Consider the following 17,654-nt stretch of genomic DNA (forward strand, 5'->3'; position numbering starts at 1 on the left):
ATGAGTAGAGCCACAGAACACCCTCCCCCTCCCCTTACTGCCCCCTTCCCTCCATCTGCTTTAAGTAGGGCAAGTGTTTTACTCATGTTAATTGTTCTGACAGATGAGGATCAACCCTGCTTTAATCCATTTGCAGCCTAGCAGAGGGAACATCTGTCTTCTCAAATGCTGTTAGAGGCAAGTTCGCTGGTTGTGAGTAACATGGGAGCTACTTTGGGGCAGTGCTCAGTTCTCTGAAGTGACTGGCTTTTCTTTCCTGAGACAGGGAATCCAAAGGAAATTTTCCCTGAGGCTGTTCCAGGTTTTTTGGTTGCCATTGTGGTTGTACTGTGATTCTTTGAAAACATTAGCTAGCAGGATTTTATTAAAACATGTGGAATCGATTTCTATTGATCTCTTTCAAAATGTTAGTGTATCTTCTCACTGACCAATTAATCATACACAAGTTCTCTAAAAGACAAATGGATACAGTAGTCAAATTCAGAAGGATTTTGCTAAAAAATTCAGTAACTAGAAAAGGAACTATGTGCATTTTTCAGGATATACCTACCACTTCTATCTAACTCTTACTGGGGAGCCCTAGGGCCAGGCCAGCCAGTGCTGACAACAGCCTGGGCTTTAGACATGGGCACGCTTGGGTTCAAATCCCAGCTCTGCAATCTTTCACCTGCAGGACCAACTAACTAGGTATTTCGAGTATCCAACATTACTCGACCTAGCCCAAAAGTTCATCTCCAGCCAAGGGCTCTGGGGTGTTCACTTGAACTAGGGTCATACCATCCCTAAGTCTTGCTTCTAAATCACCCAAAGATGCACTAACTGCTCCCTAGAGACTGCATTCTTACCCAGAGAATGATGACCAGGGCCTGGCAGCCTCACTGCCCAGTTTTAGAGGAGGGGGGTGGTGTTGTGTGCCCCACTCTCCCCTTAGGGGTATTTTCTCACTAGCACTGGACCCTGCTGGCCCATCGTGACAACTATCCCCAACAAGGTTTGGAATCTGCCAATAATTCCACCCTGTGTCTCCCACACTTTCAACATAAAAAACTTCTTTATTTCAGGTTGTCAGCACAGTGATTTCAGCTCAGAAGTCAAATGTAGAATACAAATATGGTACGCCTCAGACTGGAATACACTGCACAGAGAAGCCACCTGGGAGGCTGGCGCACTGGCCCTTCCTCCACCCTGCTGACACTGCTACCCAGGCGAGGTAAGGCTGAATGGGCAGAATATTCTCACTCTCAGGGTCTGTCTTCCTCAATCTCCAGGTAAGACAATGACCCACAGGCTGCTTAACAAAAATCCCTCTTATATGAGAGGTGGTTGGCCCCTCTTGCCCCCAAATACATATTTGCATATATGCTGGAGAAATTTCAACTATGTAAACAAGATCATTTTTTTCTCTCAATAACAGAAAGCATTAAAGCATCAATGGAAAACATATCTGGATATAGGATTTCAGGTAATTTTTCTTTCTAAATTTAACATCATAGGTATGAATTAGATTTTAATCAGAGAAACAAAGTAAATTGTAATTATGTAAAGTCATTTATGTCCTTCTTATCTGTGTTCAGCACTGTGCTTTGCGAGTCATTTACCCGGTCACAGTTTAATCTACAATCATCCAGAAAGGCCACCTTTTAATTCTGAAAAGTCACAGCTTCAACTCGTCAAATTGATTAAATTAGACCAATGCAGCAGTGCCCTAAAAACCTACATTCTCATATTGAGATAGAAAAAATCTTTGTGCTAACTGATGACACCATTTAAGACAACTTCGTCTAGAAGCCAGCACTGTGGCACAGCGGGTTAAGTTACTACCCCATATCAGAGTCCTGGCTACTGCACCTGGGAAAGCAGTGGATGATGGCCCAAGTGCTTGGATCCCTGTACCTCTGAGGGAAATCAGAACGGACTCCTTGGCTCCTAGTTTGAGCCTGGCCACACTTGGCTGTTGCCACCACTTGGGGAGGGAGCCAGCAGTCTGAAGATGTAAGATTTCCCTCCCCTCACCCCCACTTCTCCTTTCTGTCCCTCTGCCTTTCAAACAAATCTTAATTAAAAAAATTTACTCTAAACTGCCAGAAAAATTCAGACTTGTTTATTTATTCATTTTATTTATTTTAAAGGCAGAGGAACAGAATGCAAAAGAGAGAACTAGATTTTTGATCAACTTGTTCACTCCCTAAAGAGCCAAATGGCCTCACCAACAGGGCAAGGCCAGGAGCCTGGAACTCCATCCAGATCTCCTACATGGGTGGCAGGGGCCCAAGGACTTGTACCATCTTCTGCTGCTTTTGCAGGTACATCAAGCAGGGAGCTGGATTGGAACCAGAGCAGACAGGACTCAAACTGACATTCTGATAACGGGAAGCCAGAGTTGCAAGTGGTGACTTAACCCATTGCACCACAATGCTGGCCCCAGTTTAGACAATTCTTAAAGATGGGTTTTGATGGGAAGGTTTGATTCTCAGGCAGCAGTTTTCTTAGTTCTGCTGTAAACAGAAAATGCTGAGGAGCACAGCATTCTAGACCAGAACTATTTGTCATAACACCATGATCAGCCTTGAAAGTCTCAACTATAATTTAGAAATAGCTTCGCTTTCACTACAGCTTGGCTGAGCTGCTCTGTTGTTTATGATCACTGAGGTTAATATTTAGGAAATTAGAATATAACATGTATGAATTCCAAAGGCTTACACGAAGTGACAGCACTGAATGAAAACGCCTTGCATTTCTGACTATAAAATGGAGTAGGAACGAAATATCATGCACCACAGACTTGCTGTGTTCTGATGTGCACCTGCCATCAACGAATGAGGTCTCTGTGCCTCAGTTTCCAGCTCCAGGATGATATAATTATGCCCTCCTGCCCCCAGAGGGGACAAAATGCGAGACTGTACATGAAGGAAGGGACACAGTATCACAGGTGACAAACCAGCAAACCGCAACCCAGATGAAGGTATCTACCTGGAGAGTTCCAGTCCTCACGTGTCAAAGTGGAAAGGAAAGAGTAGAAGCAGGTGAGGGATGCCTACGTCTTGTTACTGTGACGGCAGCCCCGCTGTGAACACTTGCCCAGGTGCTGGACAGTTATCCTGCAGGTGCGGGGCTTCCTGCCAGCTGTCATCTGCCATCATCAGAGCCCTGTCACACACAGTGACACCTGGTGCTCACATCACCCACAGGGCTCAACCAGACCTGTCCTCAGGACTGTGTAAGGGAAAGCCACCACTCTCCTCTTCCCAAGGATTATTCCTTAGCTGTCACATCAGGGGAATCCCCTGTCATACGTGAAATGCTTCCAAGGAGGTTTTGTTTTTGTTTTTTTTTTTTTTTTTTTTTTTTTTTTGACAGGCAGAGTGGACAGTGAGAGAGAGAGACAGAGAGAAAGGTCTTCCTTTTTGCCGTTGATTCACCCTCCAATGGCCGCCACGGCTGGCGCGCTGCGGCCAGCACACCGCGCTGATCCGAAGGCAGGAGCCAGGTGCTTCTCCTGGTCTCCCATGGGATGCAGGGCCCAAGCACTTGGGCCATCCTCCACTGCACTCCCGGGCCACAGCAGAGAGCTGGCCTGGAAGAAGGGCAACCGGGACAGAATCCGGCGCCCTGACCGGGACTAGAACCCGGTGTGCCGGCGCCGCAAGGCAGAGGATTAGCCTAGTGAGCCACGGCGCCGGCCCCCAAGGAGGTTTCTATGAGAGGAGATTTAACTGCATTATACACACTCCACAGAACATCTTCATTAAGTCAGTATTTACCTGCACACCTCTGCACCTGTTCCTCACTACAGCACTCCATCCAGGCCCAGTGTCACTGTGGCGAATGGGCACAAATCCTTCATTCTAACTAGAGGGTGACACGTTCAAAGCACAATGGGTACGGTATTCTGTCAGGCATGGGAGTAAATGAGTAAGACTCTCTCTTGCCTTCAAAAGGCAAGATCTCAAAGCCACATCAGGACACTCACGTGGAAATCAGCGTGCTTGCTCCCTCCTTTCACTGCACAGCACGTACCATGGCCAGTTTTGTACCTCCACGCCGCACTCCGTACCTGACGGTGAGCTCCCACACTTCCCTCTCTAGCTCCCAGTGTGAGGCTTGGCACAATCAGCACTAGCTGCACATCTATCTAACAAGGAATGACCACCTGGAGAGCAGAAAGCAGTACATCCAGGCCGGTGCCGTGGCTCACTAGGCTAATCCTCCACCTAGCGGCGCCGGCACACCAAGTTCTAGTCCCGGTCGGGTCGCCGGATTCTGTCCCGGTTGCCCCTCTTACAGGCCAGCCCTCTGCTGTGGCCAGGGAGTGCAGTGGAGGATGGCCCAGGTGCTTGGGCCCTGAACCCCACGGGAGTCCAGGAAAAGCACCTGGCTCCTGGCTCCTGGCTCCTGCCATCGGATCAGCGCGGTGCGCCGGCCGCAGCGCGCTGGCCGCGGCGGCCATTGGAGGGTGAACCAACGGCAAAGGAAGACCTTTCTCTCTGTCTCTCTCTCTCACTGTCCACTCTGCCTGTCAAAAAAAAAAAAAAAAAAAAAAAAAGCAGTACATCCAATAACTGCTGTCGCAGGAGGTTGTGACCTGGGCCCTGCCAGGGGCTCAATAACATGCCCTGGACAACTCAGGAGGGCTAGACGCAGCTCCCTCTTGAGGTGGGCAAGGAAGATTTTCGTAGTCAGTGAGCATTTGAGCTAAGCGTGGAAGGATTTCAACAGGCAGCAAGAATGAGACGGGGAGGGTGTCCAGGTGGGCAGAGCAGCTCACACAGAAGCACATGATGGTCCACCTGGGCCCGTGGAGACCAGATGCTAGGCCAACACAGCTGGGCGCCGGCTGTCTCAGCGGCCCCATCTGCTCCCTACTGATATTGATTTAAAAGGTTGAAGTGCGATCTAGTGGCCAAAGCACAGGTCTCTCACTCCTGACAGAAGAGCTCTGACTGAAACCTGCTGGGGAGGGGCAAGAAGGGGGCAGGTACAATCCAGCACATGTGCATACTCACAGTACAGAGAAGGAGAGACACTGCACTTTTAACAAGAATCCCTAAATTTCAACTGTTTCAACTGCAGGACTCTTCAAAAAATTTATGGAAAATGCACATAATTTTTAAATTCCACTATTCCATGAAGTTACTGAAGTACCCTCATATATGGCTTGTTTCAAATCTTATCTTCCTTCAGCTAACAGGCTGGAGAAAATATCAGATTACTCTTCAAGACATTTGTCCATATCTCAGAAGAAGGACATAGGGGACAGCGCTGTGGCATAGCAGATTAAGCCAACACCTGTGATGCTGGCACCCTATATGGGTGCCGGTTCAAGTCCCTGCTGCTCCTCTTCTGATCCAGCTCCCTGCTAATAGTCTGGGAAAGCAGCAGAGGATGGCCCCAGTGTTTTGGCCCCTGTACCTATGCGGGAGATCTGCAAGAAGCTCCTGATGCCTCGCTTTGGCTTGGCCCTGCCGCAGCCTTCGTGGCCATTAGGGGAGTGAACCGGCAGACTGATTTTTCCCTTTCCCTCCCCCTCCCTATGATTCCAACTTCCAAATAAATAAGTAAATAAATCTTTTTTAAAAAAAGAGTGTAGAATTGGCGTCAGTGTCCACGGAATGTTTTAACCCCAGTCCCTCACCCCAGACAGCACTCTAGACTTAGGAGCACCCCTGCCCCTTCACCAAAGGGTTTCAGTTCCAAACAGGCCTCTGAAGCATGTCTGTCACGCTGCCTCAAGCAGCTGCAGTAACAGGAATCCAGCACCCAGCAGAGAGAGAGAGGGGCTGTTGTCTGAACACACCCAGAGCAAGTCAGACACCAGGAGACAGTACTGATCCGAAACCCATCTCCAGAGCACCACCGGGAAGCGGGGCCAGCACAGCCTAGCAGGGTGCGGACTGTCTGAAGGCCATGGCCATTGGGGGGCAATGCTCAGAATCTGACTTCCTTATGGAACCAGACTTGAGGGAACAGAGAGGTGAGGGGGGTGCAGGGCTGACATGTATTCGGCCTGTCCACATTCCTGCCACTTAACCTCCGCTCTGGCCCTCTGGCTGCCCCATCATCACAATTCCAGTTCTATCTCTCAGCTGTGCAAACAGAAACCCGGAGGCCGGAGTAACTATCCCAAATTGCAGAGCTGCAAAGGAGAACGAATGTCCAACACCAAAATTCCCTTCCACTCACCTACAAAGCTTATTAGAGGAGACAGCTGGCATTTAGTACTTAGAGTAATCTTTGAAAGAATTGTATTCTCTTAATGTTAGAACTCTGCTCTCAAAGGACTGCCTTCCCAGTGACCACCAGGTGTTTTTCAAGATGGCTTTGGACAACGTCAGTATTCCTGCAGAATGTGATGGGATAATTCATGTCTTCAACCCAAAGCTTGATGTTTATTCAAGACAGTCTAAAAGGCTGCATCAGCTTTAATTCCTTGCCACAGAGCTTCCTTCCAACTCAACCGGTTTTCCTTAACTGCTAAACAGAACTTAAATTTTTGTGTCTGTGGACTGGTTAAAAGGGTGCTGGTGGAAAAATTAGACCAACTTGTAAGACTTCATTCTGCTAATTTGTGCACTAGTATGTAGTCTTGCTCTACAGCTTAATTCCTATAAGCTATAGGAACAGAGGTCAGTAAGGTTTATTCATAGTAATATCAAAGGAAACAGACACCTCTTAGTCAAGCGAGTAAGTCTGAAACTGCAAAATACACAACTACTCGGTAGAATCTTCAGATTTCACTGACAGAGTAAGGTGGACGTGATGGCCAACAGTTTCACCTCCACTTCTCCAGTTTTAGAATTATACCCTAAGACACAGTCTTACCTTTAAATGAAGGGCTCAATGACACTCACTCTAGTGAGTGGAAGGAAAAAGTTCTCCGACAACCTCTCTCTCCAAACCCAAACCTCACTTCTTTCACCTTCTAAGACTGCAAAGGCACCCAAGGGAGCCACGGGAAGGAGCTCAAGACAGTGCATGTCACTCCCACCTACTGCACTAATGCGGGCAAAAAGCAGGCATGCATGTTAGGTCACAGATGGCTACTGACCATCCCCACGTATAAATGGCTTCTCCACAGTGGCCAAAGCACGGCCTCTGTAAGGAGAGGGTTGGGCACACGGGTTGAGCTCATCCATGTTTGCACCGCACTGTCCAAGCTGCCTTCAAGACAAGGTGTCAACTGTCCAGGTAATCAGAGGTTTGAGGGGTGGTCATATGAAGAGGAACAGACCACTCAGGGCAGAAGAAGAAGCCCCAGAGGGAACACATTTGTGGGCCTCAAAACTGAAGAGAAACAAAAGACTCTGCTGTGGTCAGCAAGGAGGCCTCGCTGTCCTCCCTGCAGTCACACATCTGCCGCCCAAAGAGGCTCTACGCGCACACCCCATCCCTCGTTTGACCTTGTAAGAATCCCAGTTCCATGATCCTAACAGAACACACAGATTCCCCAGCCCACAGCAGACTGGAAGAAGCAGCTGATTAAAAGGCTAGAGACAGCTACACAGTGATCAACAAGAACTGACAGATGACAGACAGGTAAAGGAGGAAAATAATTATTTTCAAAAGCAAACACATTTTAAAACCCAGCATCAGTGTGGAGCATGGAGAGGAACGCACAGCTTCCCAGACTCAAGCGCACTTGAGCCACTGCCACCCCAAGCATGCTGAAGTAATTTACTGAAGTAAAGGAGAGGAATACAGCTCAGCAGCAGAACACATACACGAGATTTAGGGATTCCAGTTCATGCTAAGTTCATCGTGAATTACGCATGCCACGCTGCCAAGGCAACACAGACAGTACAGTAACGGAGCCTGCAGGAGGGGAGGGAAGGAGGGGTCAGCCTAGATCATTTCTGGGCTTCATTTTTGAGAAGGACAAGCAAACAAGTGTGCACTCAGATGAGAGACACCAGGTCATGGACAAGATGTGAAATCGGAGAATATGAGTTTTTTTTTTTTTTTTTTTTTTTTTTTTTTTTAACTGAAGTTGCGGGACAGCTGAGGGTAACGACACATGCTCCCAAATGACTATGACTGATTTGAAGCTATTGTTGCTGAGATGGGTGGGAAGGGGAGCAGGGGACACACAGACCCCTGGGGTCCTCAGGGTATCCCCCATACCTGTGCAACAGCAGCTCCTGGCAACTGTTACCTGTTCACATCTACAAGGCATTCCCATTCAGGGTTGCTGTGCCTTTGCCTCCTGTTTCTTAAACTAGGAAAATCCACAGTGCAGGTGGCAAGTGTGTGCCAGAAGCCACTAGAAGCTACAATACATAAGGCTCAGGGGACTACAGGTACATTGTGTTTGGTTTGCACAGTCTCCCTCACACTCCGTCATTTGAACTTGCTTTAAATATAAATGAATTTAACATAAAAATATGAGGGAGCTTCAAAAATTTCATGGAAAATATAATAAAAAGACAGGTTTACTGGGGCCGGCATTGTAGTGTAAAAGGTAAAGCTGCCACCTGCAATGCTGGCATCCCACATGGACAGGGGTTCGAGTGCTGGCTGCTCCACTTCTGCCGGACCCCGACAACCTTCCATGTGGTGCCGCTCCTTCTACCTGGCCTGATAGACATTCTTCCTGTAAGGTGGGCACCCTAGAGAGAAGCCCCTGGCTGTCCCTGGCCAGGCTTCCTCTGACAACTTCAGCTGAAAAACAAGTCCTTTGTTCTGGAGGAGGAGAGGGAGAGAAAAGGCGGGAAGGCAAGACCCATCCCTTAAACACCCCAGCCTAAATGTAAACCAGGCACTCACTCAGGTTCTGTCTGGGGAGACGCCCATCTGTTCCTGTGGATGTCCCTGCCCTAACAAACTCTGCTACTCTGCTTTTCCACTGCGGTCTCACGCCTGAATTCTTTCTTGTGCGAAGACCCTTAGCTTTTTCTCCAGTGACAACCCCACTCCCTGCTAATGCTCCTGGGAAAGCAGTGGAAGATAGTCCACGTCTTTAGGGCCCTGCAACCCATGTGGGAGACCTGGAAGAAATTCCTGGTTCCTGGCTTTGGACCAGACCAGCTCTGGCCATTGTGGCCATTTGGGGAGTGAACAGGAGGAAGGAAGAGATCTCTCTCTCTCTCTCTCTGTAAACTCTGCCTTTCAGATAAAACAAATAAATCTTTTTTTTTTTTTAAGATGTTTGGTGCAAAAACTTTTGAAATCCATGCATGTGAGAGATCTTTAAAATTTTCATGAAAAAAATACATATTATGAAAATACTATGCATGAACATAAAAACTCAAGTACTTCGGTATGTCTCCAGATTTCTTTAAACAACCTGAACCCTGGCAGCCCAAGAACTGCACCAGGTACGGTGACGACAGACTACAAATGAGGACAGCTTCCCCTCTGGTCATTGCCTTCTGTAACTAACATTACATCCTTTTCAAAAACAACAAAAAACCTCCTAGTCTGCTTCATCTATTTCAGCTGTCCTGCCTGACATCTGAGTGTGTGAAGTTCACCCTACAGCAACACTTTGATATAAATGCTAAACTATTTTTACATTTAAGATCAACACACATATATTAAAGAACAAATCAAAACATGTAGCTTTCACAGAAAACATCTATTAGTTCTGGGATGCTGAAGAAGTTTCAAGTTTACACACCCTTTCATGAGTTACCTTGGGCTTTGCTCTACTTCCAGAGGGGTGGGCGCCTCTCATCTTCCTTCATTTTAGGGCAGTGGTTCTCAGACAAGGGCAATTTTGTTCCCAGAGCACATCTGGCAATGTTTGGAGACACTTTTGGTTTTTACAGTGCTGGGGAGGGTGCCGCTGGTATCTAGTGGGTGGAGTCCAGGAATGTTGGTAAACATCCTACAATGCACAAAGCAGCCCCAGCAAGGAATGACAGTGCAGAAAACCTGCTTCAGGGATTTTTGAGAACAAGGCTCCTCAACGCCTAGCCACAGCCATTTCAAACTCCCCAAAATCTTCATCTCCTGTAGCTTCTCCTCCATTTCTCACCTGCCTCATCACTACCACAAACTCTGGCCACATACATCTATTAAAGCCATACCCTTTTAAAACCACTATTTATCTTTCCTTTTTAAAGATTTATTTATTTATTCACAAGTCAGAGTTACAAAGAGAGAGGAGAAGGGGGAGGGAGGGGGAGACAGGGAGGGAGAGGGAGGGGAGGGGTGAAAGGGTGAGAGGGTGAGAGAGAGTGACAGAGAGAGAGAAAGAGAGAGAGAGAGAGAGAGGTCTTCCATCTGCTCCTTCACTCTCCAATTGGCTGTAATGGCTGGAGCTGTGCCAATACGAAGCCAGGAGCTTCTTCCGAGTCTCCCACGAGGGTGCAGGGGCCCAAAGGGTTGGGCCATTCTCTACTGCCCTCCCAGGCCACAGCAGAGAGCTGGATTGGAAGTGGAGCAGCTGGGACTTGGAACTGGTACCCATATGGGATGCTGGCACTGTAGGCGGCGGCTTTACCCACTATGTCACAGCGCTGGCCCCACTATTTATCTTTCAAGGTCACCTTTACTATCACCTCCTCCTAAAAGCTAACTCCAAACTCTTCTTGCCAAAATCAAGACTGTTTCTGTTTTCTCATATTAACACTTAAAAAAAAAAAAAGGCAAAACACCTGTTAACACCAAAATACAACAACCTTTGCTCTGTGTTCAGCCTGTCCTTATTTATACCACTCATATAATTCCCACCATGTGACTGTGTGACAGGAAACATGAACACATCAGCGAGGTGGTTCAAAGCATGGGTTCTGGTCCCAGGCACACCAGGACTCGCATTTCTGTCTCCCCACTTATTAACTGTGGCCCTGGTAAAGTGTCCTCCATTTCCTTTTTTTTTTTTTTTTTTTTTTTAAAGATTTATTTATTTGAAAGTCAAAGTTACACAGAGAGAGGAGAGGCAGAGAGAGAGATCTTCCATCCTCTGGTTCACTCCCCAGTTGGCCGCAACGGTCGGAGCTGCGCCAGTCTGAAGCCAGGAGCCAGGAGCCAGGAGCTTCCTCCAGGTCTCCCACGCAGGTGCAGGGACCCAAGGACTTGGGCAATCTTCTACTGCCTTCCCAGGCCATAGCAGAGAGCTGGATGGGAAGTGGGGCGGCCGGGTCTCAAACTGGCGCCCATATGGGATGTCGGCACTTCAGGCCAGGACATTAACCCACTGCACCACAGCGCCGGCCCCCTGCATCCACGTGCACCCATGCCAAAACAGGAAGTCAATGAACTCTTTCTCAAAGAAGTAAATGCCCACAAAGGAGAGCCAGCCTCCACCCCGACACCCAGCACCAGGTCACATTCCATCTCCTTAAGGTCCCCTGCACACTCAGAACATGGACAGAATTATGGGGGCACCAGCAAGTCCCGGTCAGGGCGCCGGATTCTGTCCCGGTTGCCCCTCTTCCAGGCCAGCTCTCTGCTATGGCCTGGGAGTGCAGTGGAGGATGGCCCAAGTCCTTGGGCCCTGCACCCCATGGGAGACCAGGAGAAGCACCTGGCTCCTGGCTTCAGATCAGCGCGATGCGCCAGCCGCAGTGGCCATTGGAGGGTAAACCAACGGCAAAGGAAGACCTTTCTCTCTCTCTCTCTCACTGTCCACTCTGCCTGTCAAAAAAAATAAATAAATAAAATAATAAAGACTTTAGTCCACCTGCAAAGACCTGTGGTTGTCTTGTCTCACTGCAGCCAAATGTTTCCAAGCTTCATGAAAAGAACCAACTGACCAAATAAATTCTCAGCATTTACCAAAAGAACATGCAAAAGATTCTTTGATTCCAGCACAATCATGAAATAGGGAATCAAGAAGAAATACAGCATCAAGTGTTCCCCCTCTGAATTCCATGCGGTTCAAATTTATTCTGTATCAAAAGGCAGTCAGTGGCTGCAGTCTTACTTAAAAAGTAAATCTGACCAAGAAGCTGAAGGCTTCGTGTCTTCATATTCATCAAGTTAACAACACGGCAGCAGAGAGACGGGGAACCACTTCTTAGAGGGGTGTGGTACGAAGAGGCCGTCAGCATGTCACCCGACCATCACGTGAGAGGGTGTACACGTGTCATGTCAATTAATCATCTGTTCAAAGCAGGCGCCATCGATCAAGCTCATCTTACAAGTGTGAGCTCACTGGCTCTTGGGGGCTGAAAAATGTGCCCAGGGTCGCACAGCTGGTCAGGGGCAGAGACAACAATCAAAATGCCTGCCTGACTCCCAAGCCCAACTAAAACAGAGAAAGACTATCAGAAGCCAGTATTAGACAATGTAATGAGAAACAGACACAAAACAAGGAACAGTAAAGTGAGAAGGGAAACCCTTATTCCTTCGGGGGAATAAAGCCAAACAGTTTTTTCACTGAACGTAAAGCTAGGAGATGGCCTCCCGAGGAGTCAGCTGTCTGGGAGAACAAATCACGAGGGAAAGGAGTACGGGAGCACTGAGCAGGTCACAAACATCTGGGGCTGGGTTAGGATGTAGCTGAGTGGTTAAGACACCCGTGTTCCACGAGGGAGAACCTGAGTTCCACATCTGGCTCTAGTTCCTGATTCTAGCTTCTTGATAATGCATACCCTGGGAGGCAGAGGTGACGGTTTAGGTAGGTGGGTTTCTACAACGACGACAGACCTGGATGGAGTTCCTGGCTCCTGGTTTTGGCCTAGACCAGACCTGGATGTTGTGGGCATTTCGAGAGTGAACCAGCATATAGGAACTTTCTCTGTCTGCCTCTCAATTTTTAAAAAATTAAAGCAACGAAAAAAGGGAAACAGTAATTTAATAGAAGTGGGTAAGTGTGTGGACACAGTCTCTGCTACAGTTTTGAGTGTGGTGTCCCCCGAGGGCCATGTGAGCCAGTCTTTGTCCCCAGCATGGTGGTGGTTGGCATGGCAGCTTGATGTGGCATGACCTCGAGGAGCTAGGCCTAGCAGGAAGTGCTCAGGTCATGGAAGCCCCACTCATGAGTGGACTGAGCCCGTCTCCTGGGAGTGGATCAGGTCTCAAGTTCCTGTAGGAATGAGTTCTTACACAAGGAGGCCACCCACGTGCGTGCCCTTCTGCACACGGCGGGTCCCTTTCCACTGCCGGCTATGTTGTGACGCAGTCAGACGGTGGTGCCAGGCTTGCTGCACTGCCCTGCCACCAGGACTGTAAGCACACTTCCTTTACACAGCACCCAGCCTCAGCTGTTTTGTTAGAGCAACGCAAAACAAACTAAGCCTCTGGATGGATTCATCTGAGGGGTTCTGACCCTTCTGGGAGGCAAAAACATGTCACTCAAGTCTCAGGAAAGTCTCTTGAACACAGCCCCTCACCACCTGCACAGGTGTCTGCAGGGCCAAGCTAAACCCTGATGTCTCTGCAGCAGCCAAGGGAGAAGGCAGGGAGGGCCACCCAGGTGCGAGCACATGACAGCACACATCACCTGGAGATCAATGGAAGAAGGCCCTGGGAGCACATCCTCTCCAGAGTCTATGAATAGCTTGAAATGAGCAGAAATCCTCAAATGCAAAAATGATGATCATCTCATTTGGACATTATCCACTACACTGCATTTATATTATTTACATTCCCAACAGTCACCGAGCAGAAGGCAGAGCCCACCTACCTGCCTTTGCTGCCGATTTCTGCCCATCATTTTTACAAAGGTCACAAGGGGAAAGGCTGGTCTGCCCCTCTCAGGCTCCATGCCAGGGCCACATTTTCTGGTCCTTATTCTTCAGGTACCTTGAGTTTTACCAACCCAGGCTTGCTTGCTTGCTTGCTTGCTTGCCCTCCTCCCCCAAAATGTATTAGAAAGGCAGAGTTACAGAAAGAGAGGAAGAGACAGAAATGTTCCATTTGCTGGTTCATTCTACAGATGGTACAGTGGCTGAGGCTGCAATGACCAGGCCAAAGCCGGGAGCCTGGAACTCCACCTGGGTCTCCCCCACAGGTGGCAGTGGCCCAAGTACTTGGGTCACCTTCCCCGGCTTCCCCAGGCACACTGCATCTCTCCTCCCCTCCCCTTTGGAGGAGCGACGGGCAGTTCTCTCACCAACATCTACTCTGGCCACAGCCTGTGTAGGACCACTGCCGGCTGCTGCGGGGAACAGGACAAGAGACCCATCCCAGGCATGAGAGCACCATGCAAAGTGTTTTCATAGTATTCATGTTCCATAACTTTTTAACAAATATATTTTATTCATTTCAAAATGTCTCCATTATTTTTTTAAGTTTTATCTATTTTATTCATTTAAGAGAAAGGTAGCAAGACAGATTTCCTACCCTCAGATGTCTACAACAGCCAGAGGAGGACCAGGCTGAAGCCAGGAGCCAGGAACTCAATTCAGGTCTCTCACGTGGATGGCAAGGACCCAACTATCGTGTCATCATCTGCTGTCTTATAAGGGAGCTAGAATTGATAATGGAGCCTGAACTCAAACCCGGGCACTTCCGTATGAGATGTGCGTGTCCCAAATGCTGCATTTATTTACTGGAGACACACACATGGAGGGAGGAAAGGGTGGGGGGGTTAATGGCAGGTAGAGAGAGAGGACATACACTCCATTCACCAGTTCACTCCTTTCCAAGATGCCTCCACCAGCAATGAACTCGATCCATGTCTCCCCGTGGGTGAGAGACACCCAACTACTTGAGCTATCACCTGTTGCTTCCCAAAGTGTGCATTAGCTTCCCAAATATTTTGAAGAACCCTTATATGCAGGGATTTAAAAAAAAGTTGTATCAATATAAACGTCTTTTTTAACTCTACTTTCCACAAACATTCTGAAGTACCTTTATAGTCTCTGTATAAAAAATTAATTATGGGGGCCAGTGCTGTGGTATAGTAGGTTAAGCCTCTGCCTGTGGTGCAGGCATCCCACCTGGGAACCCAGTTCATGTCCCAGCTGCTCCTCTTCAGATCCAGGTCTCTGCTATGGCCGGGAAGGCAGTAGAAGACGGCCCATGTGCTTGGGCCCATGCACACATGCGGGAGAACTGGAAGAAGCTCCTAGCTCCGGGTTTCAGATGGGACCAGATATCTGGCCACTGCACCCATTTGGGAAATGACCCAGTGGATGGAAGACCTCTCTGTTTCTCCCTCTGTAACTCTACCTTTCAAAGAAATAAATATCTTTTTAAAAATTAGGAAAAAAAAACCAAAAATATCCCTGTAGCCCCAATTACTATGTCCAATGTAGCTTATGTCTTGTATGTACTCACATGTGTGGACTGTACACATACATGTATGGGCTTTGGGACAAAGAGGGCCAGACAGAATCCTACATTTGAAACTAACAATGCAGTATGCAATTTTACAGTTTTAACAATTTAAGCCTTACATCTTTATTATCTGTAATCATGGGAGACGTTGCCTTCCTCACATCCAGTAGACTAAGATGACAGGTTCAAAGCACAGGTGGGATAGGAAAGAAATGGCTCAGTGACAACAAACATTTGCACAGACGCTTCTTAAGTTCTGAGTTAAGGTCCTATTGCTGATGTAACAAATAACCACAAATTTAGTGGCTGAAAGCAATATCTGTTTATCTTAATTCTGGATAGTGGAAGCCTGAAAGGGTTTCATTAGATCGAAATTAAGGTGTTGGCAGGGACAAGTGCTCCAGGAAGGTTTAAGAGAAAAGATTGGCCGGCACCGCGGCTCAATAGGCTAATCCTCCGCCTTGCGGCGCTGGCACACTGGGTTCTAGTCCCGGTCGGGGCGCCAGATTCTGTCCCGGTTGCCCCTCTTCCAGGCCAGCTCTCTGCTGTGGCCAGGGAGTGCAGTGGAGGATGGCCCAAGTGCTTGGGCCCTGCACCCCATGGGAGACCAGGAGAAGCACCTGGCTCCTGCCTTCGGATCAGCGCGGTGCACCGGCCGCAGCGTGCCAGCCACGGCGGCCATTGGAGGGTGAACCAACGGCAAAAGGAAGACCTTTCTCTCTGTCTCTCTCTCTCACTGTCCACTCTGCCTGTCAAAAAATAAAAAATTAAAAAAAAATTAAAAAAGAGAGAAAAGGTCGATGCCTCACTCCCCCGGCTTCTGCTGGCGTTCCCTGGCTTGGGGACCGCTCTCATCTTCAGGGCCAGAAACCCAGCATCTCCATCTCTCTCTCACGCTCTGTCCTCTGCTGCTACCATCACACCTTCCTTCTCACTCTCATCCTCCTGCCCCCGCTCATGAAGGCCCTGGTAACTGTACTGTCCACCTGAACGATCCAGGACACTCTCTCCTGTGAGCAGGCTCCGGGGATTAGGATATGAGTACCTTTGATTAGCTGGCCCTCTAGATGTTCTTACTCTATTAACCTGGAGGATGATGGCAACATGAACTTCTTAAACCATTTCCTCGGCTGTCTACATTCTTTCCAGTTGTTGTCAAATCCTACTGATCTAAGATTTTTTGGTATTTCTTCCACTAATTTTAAGCCTTCCATGTCAGAAGCACTAACTGTCCATTCCTTTTGGGTTGGTATTTGTGTGTGCATGTGCATTTTATTCATTGTTATAGTTCAATTATGGAAACACAGAAGGCAAGAACAGCATTTGCTTCCCAACTCCAGTTCGGCTTCTCCAAGGAGACTGCTTTATATATAGCTTAAGACCTGTTCCTCCAGGGCTCATGCTTCTCACTCACATGCGTCCCACCCACTTATGGAGTCAGTTTATGCACACGAATCGATGGTTCAACCGGGATTTACTTTAGGGAATGCCATACACCTAGGGATTCTTCTAATTTGCTTTTTTTTTTTTTTTGAGAATTATTTTATTTATTTGAAAGACAGAGTTACAGAGAGAGGTAGAGTCAGAGAGAGATGACTTCCATTCCACTGGTTCACTCCCCAAATGACCACAATGGCCAGGGCTGAGTTGATTCGAAGCCAGGAGCCAGGAGCTCCTCCAGGTCTCCCACATAGATGCAGGGGCCCAAGGACATGGGCCATCTTCTACTGCTTTTCCAGGACATTAGCAGAGAGCCGGATTGGAAGAGGAGCAGCTGGGACTAGAACTGGCGCCCATATGGGATGCCGGCGCTGCAGGCTGGGGCTTTAACCCACTGCACCACAGCGCCGGCCCCTAATTTGTTTTTTTCTGAAGAATGATTAACCGAAGCCTATTTAGGGGATAGTTGTTAGTTTTCTGTGTGAGTGTGTCTTACAGGCTATCTCATTTTTAACCCTCCTGGAGACCATTACTTGCAGTTTCTACCTGATGTTTACAGGTGTCACTGCTCACCCACCAGCTGTTGTGCAAACTGCAAAATTACCAGGCTCTCAGGACTCATTCTGAAAGCTCAAGCCTACAAAGTGACACAAACGTCATTCTTCTGGTTTCCTGAGGGAGACACAACAAAAAACGGTTTTATCTGACAGAGGACTTAATCGGTCTTCAATTTTCACAAAGAAATCCAGTAATCCAGAAGGTGCCTGGCGCTAGCCTTCCCAGGCTTACAGCTCAATTCCTGAGAAGCTTGCACGGACTGCGCGGGGAACAGTGCAGCACTGCCCTTAGAGAGAAGAGCCAACCCCACTTATGTGAAAGGCCTCTAGATGCTGTATGGTGAGGAACACATGTTCATGAGATTCCCTCAACAGCCATTTCTCAAGAATCCTTCAATGAATCTAGATGCAGGGTAAACAGCAAACAAAACACATGTCTGAAGTCAGCCCAAAACCAAGGGAATGGGTGACCCACCCCACCTGCAGGCA

The 17,654-nt window shown here is 48.2% G+C and overlaps 1 protein-coding gene across 5 annotated transcripts in view; it reads right to left on the minus strand.

Moving 5' to 3' along the window:
* The window catches only part of MCC (MCC regulator of WNT signaling pathway), a 446,323-nt gene that overhangs the window by 133,555 nt on the left and 295,114 nt on the right, over positions 1–17,654 (minus strand). Inside the window, exon 1 of one of the 5 annotated variants that reach the window (XM_051834536.2) lies at positions 9,629–9,964. The exons of the other annotated variants lie outside the window; for them this stretch is intronic. Within the exon in view, the coding sequence (XP_051690496.1) occupies positions 9,629–9,670 (42 nt within the window). The 5' untranslated portion in view covers positions 9,671–9,964. Of the gene's footprint in view, positions 1–9,628; positions 9,965–17,654 lie in introns of those variants that run through there. 5 annotated transcript variants of the gene reach the window in all.

This window comes from Oryctolagus cuniculus, chromosome 6 (assembly GCF_964237555.1).
Source record: "Oryctolagus cuniculus chromosome 6, mOryCun1.1, whole genome shotgun sequence".
Taxonomy (NCBI): domain Eukaryota; kingdom Metazoa; phylum Chordata; class Mammalia; order Lagomorpha; family Leporidae; genus Oryctolagus; species Oryctolagus cuniculus.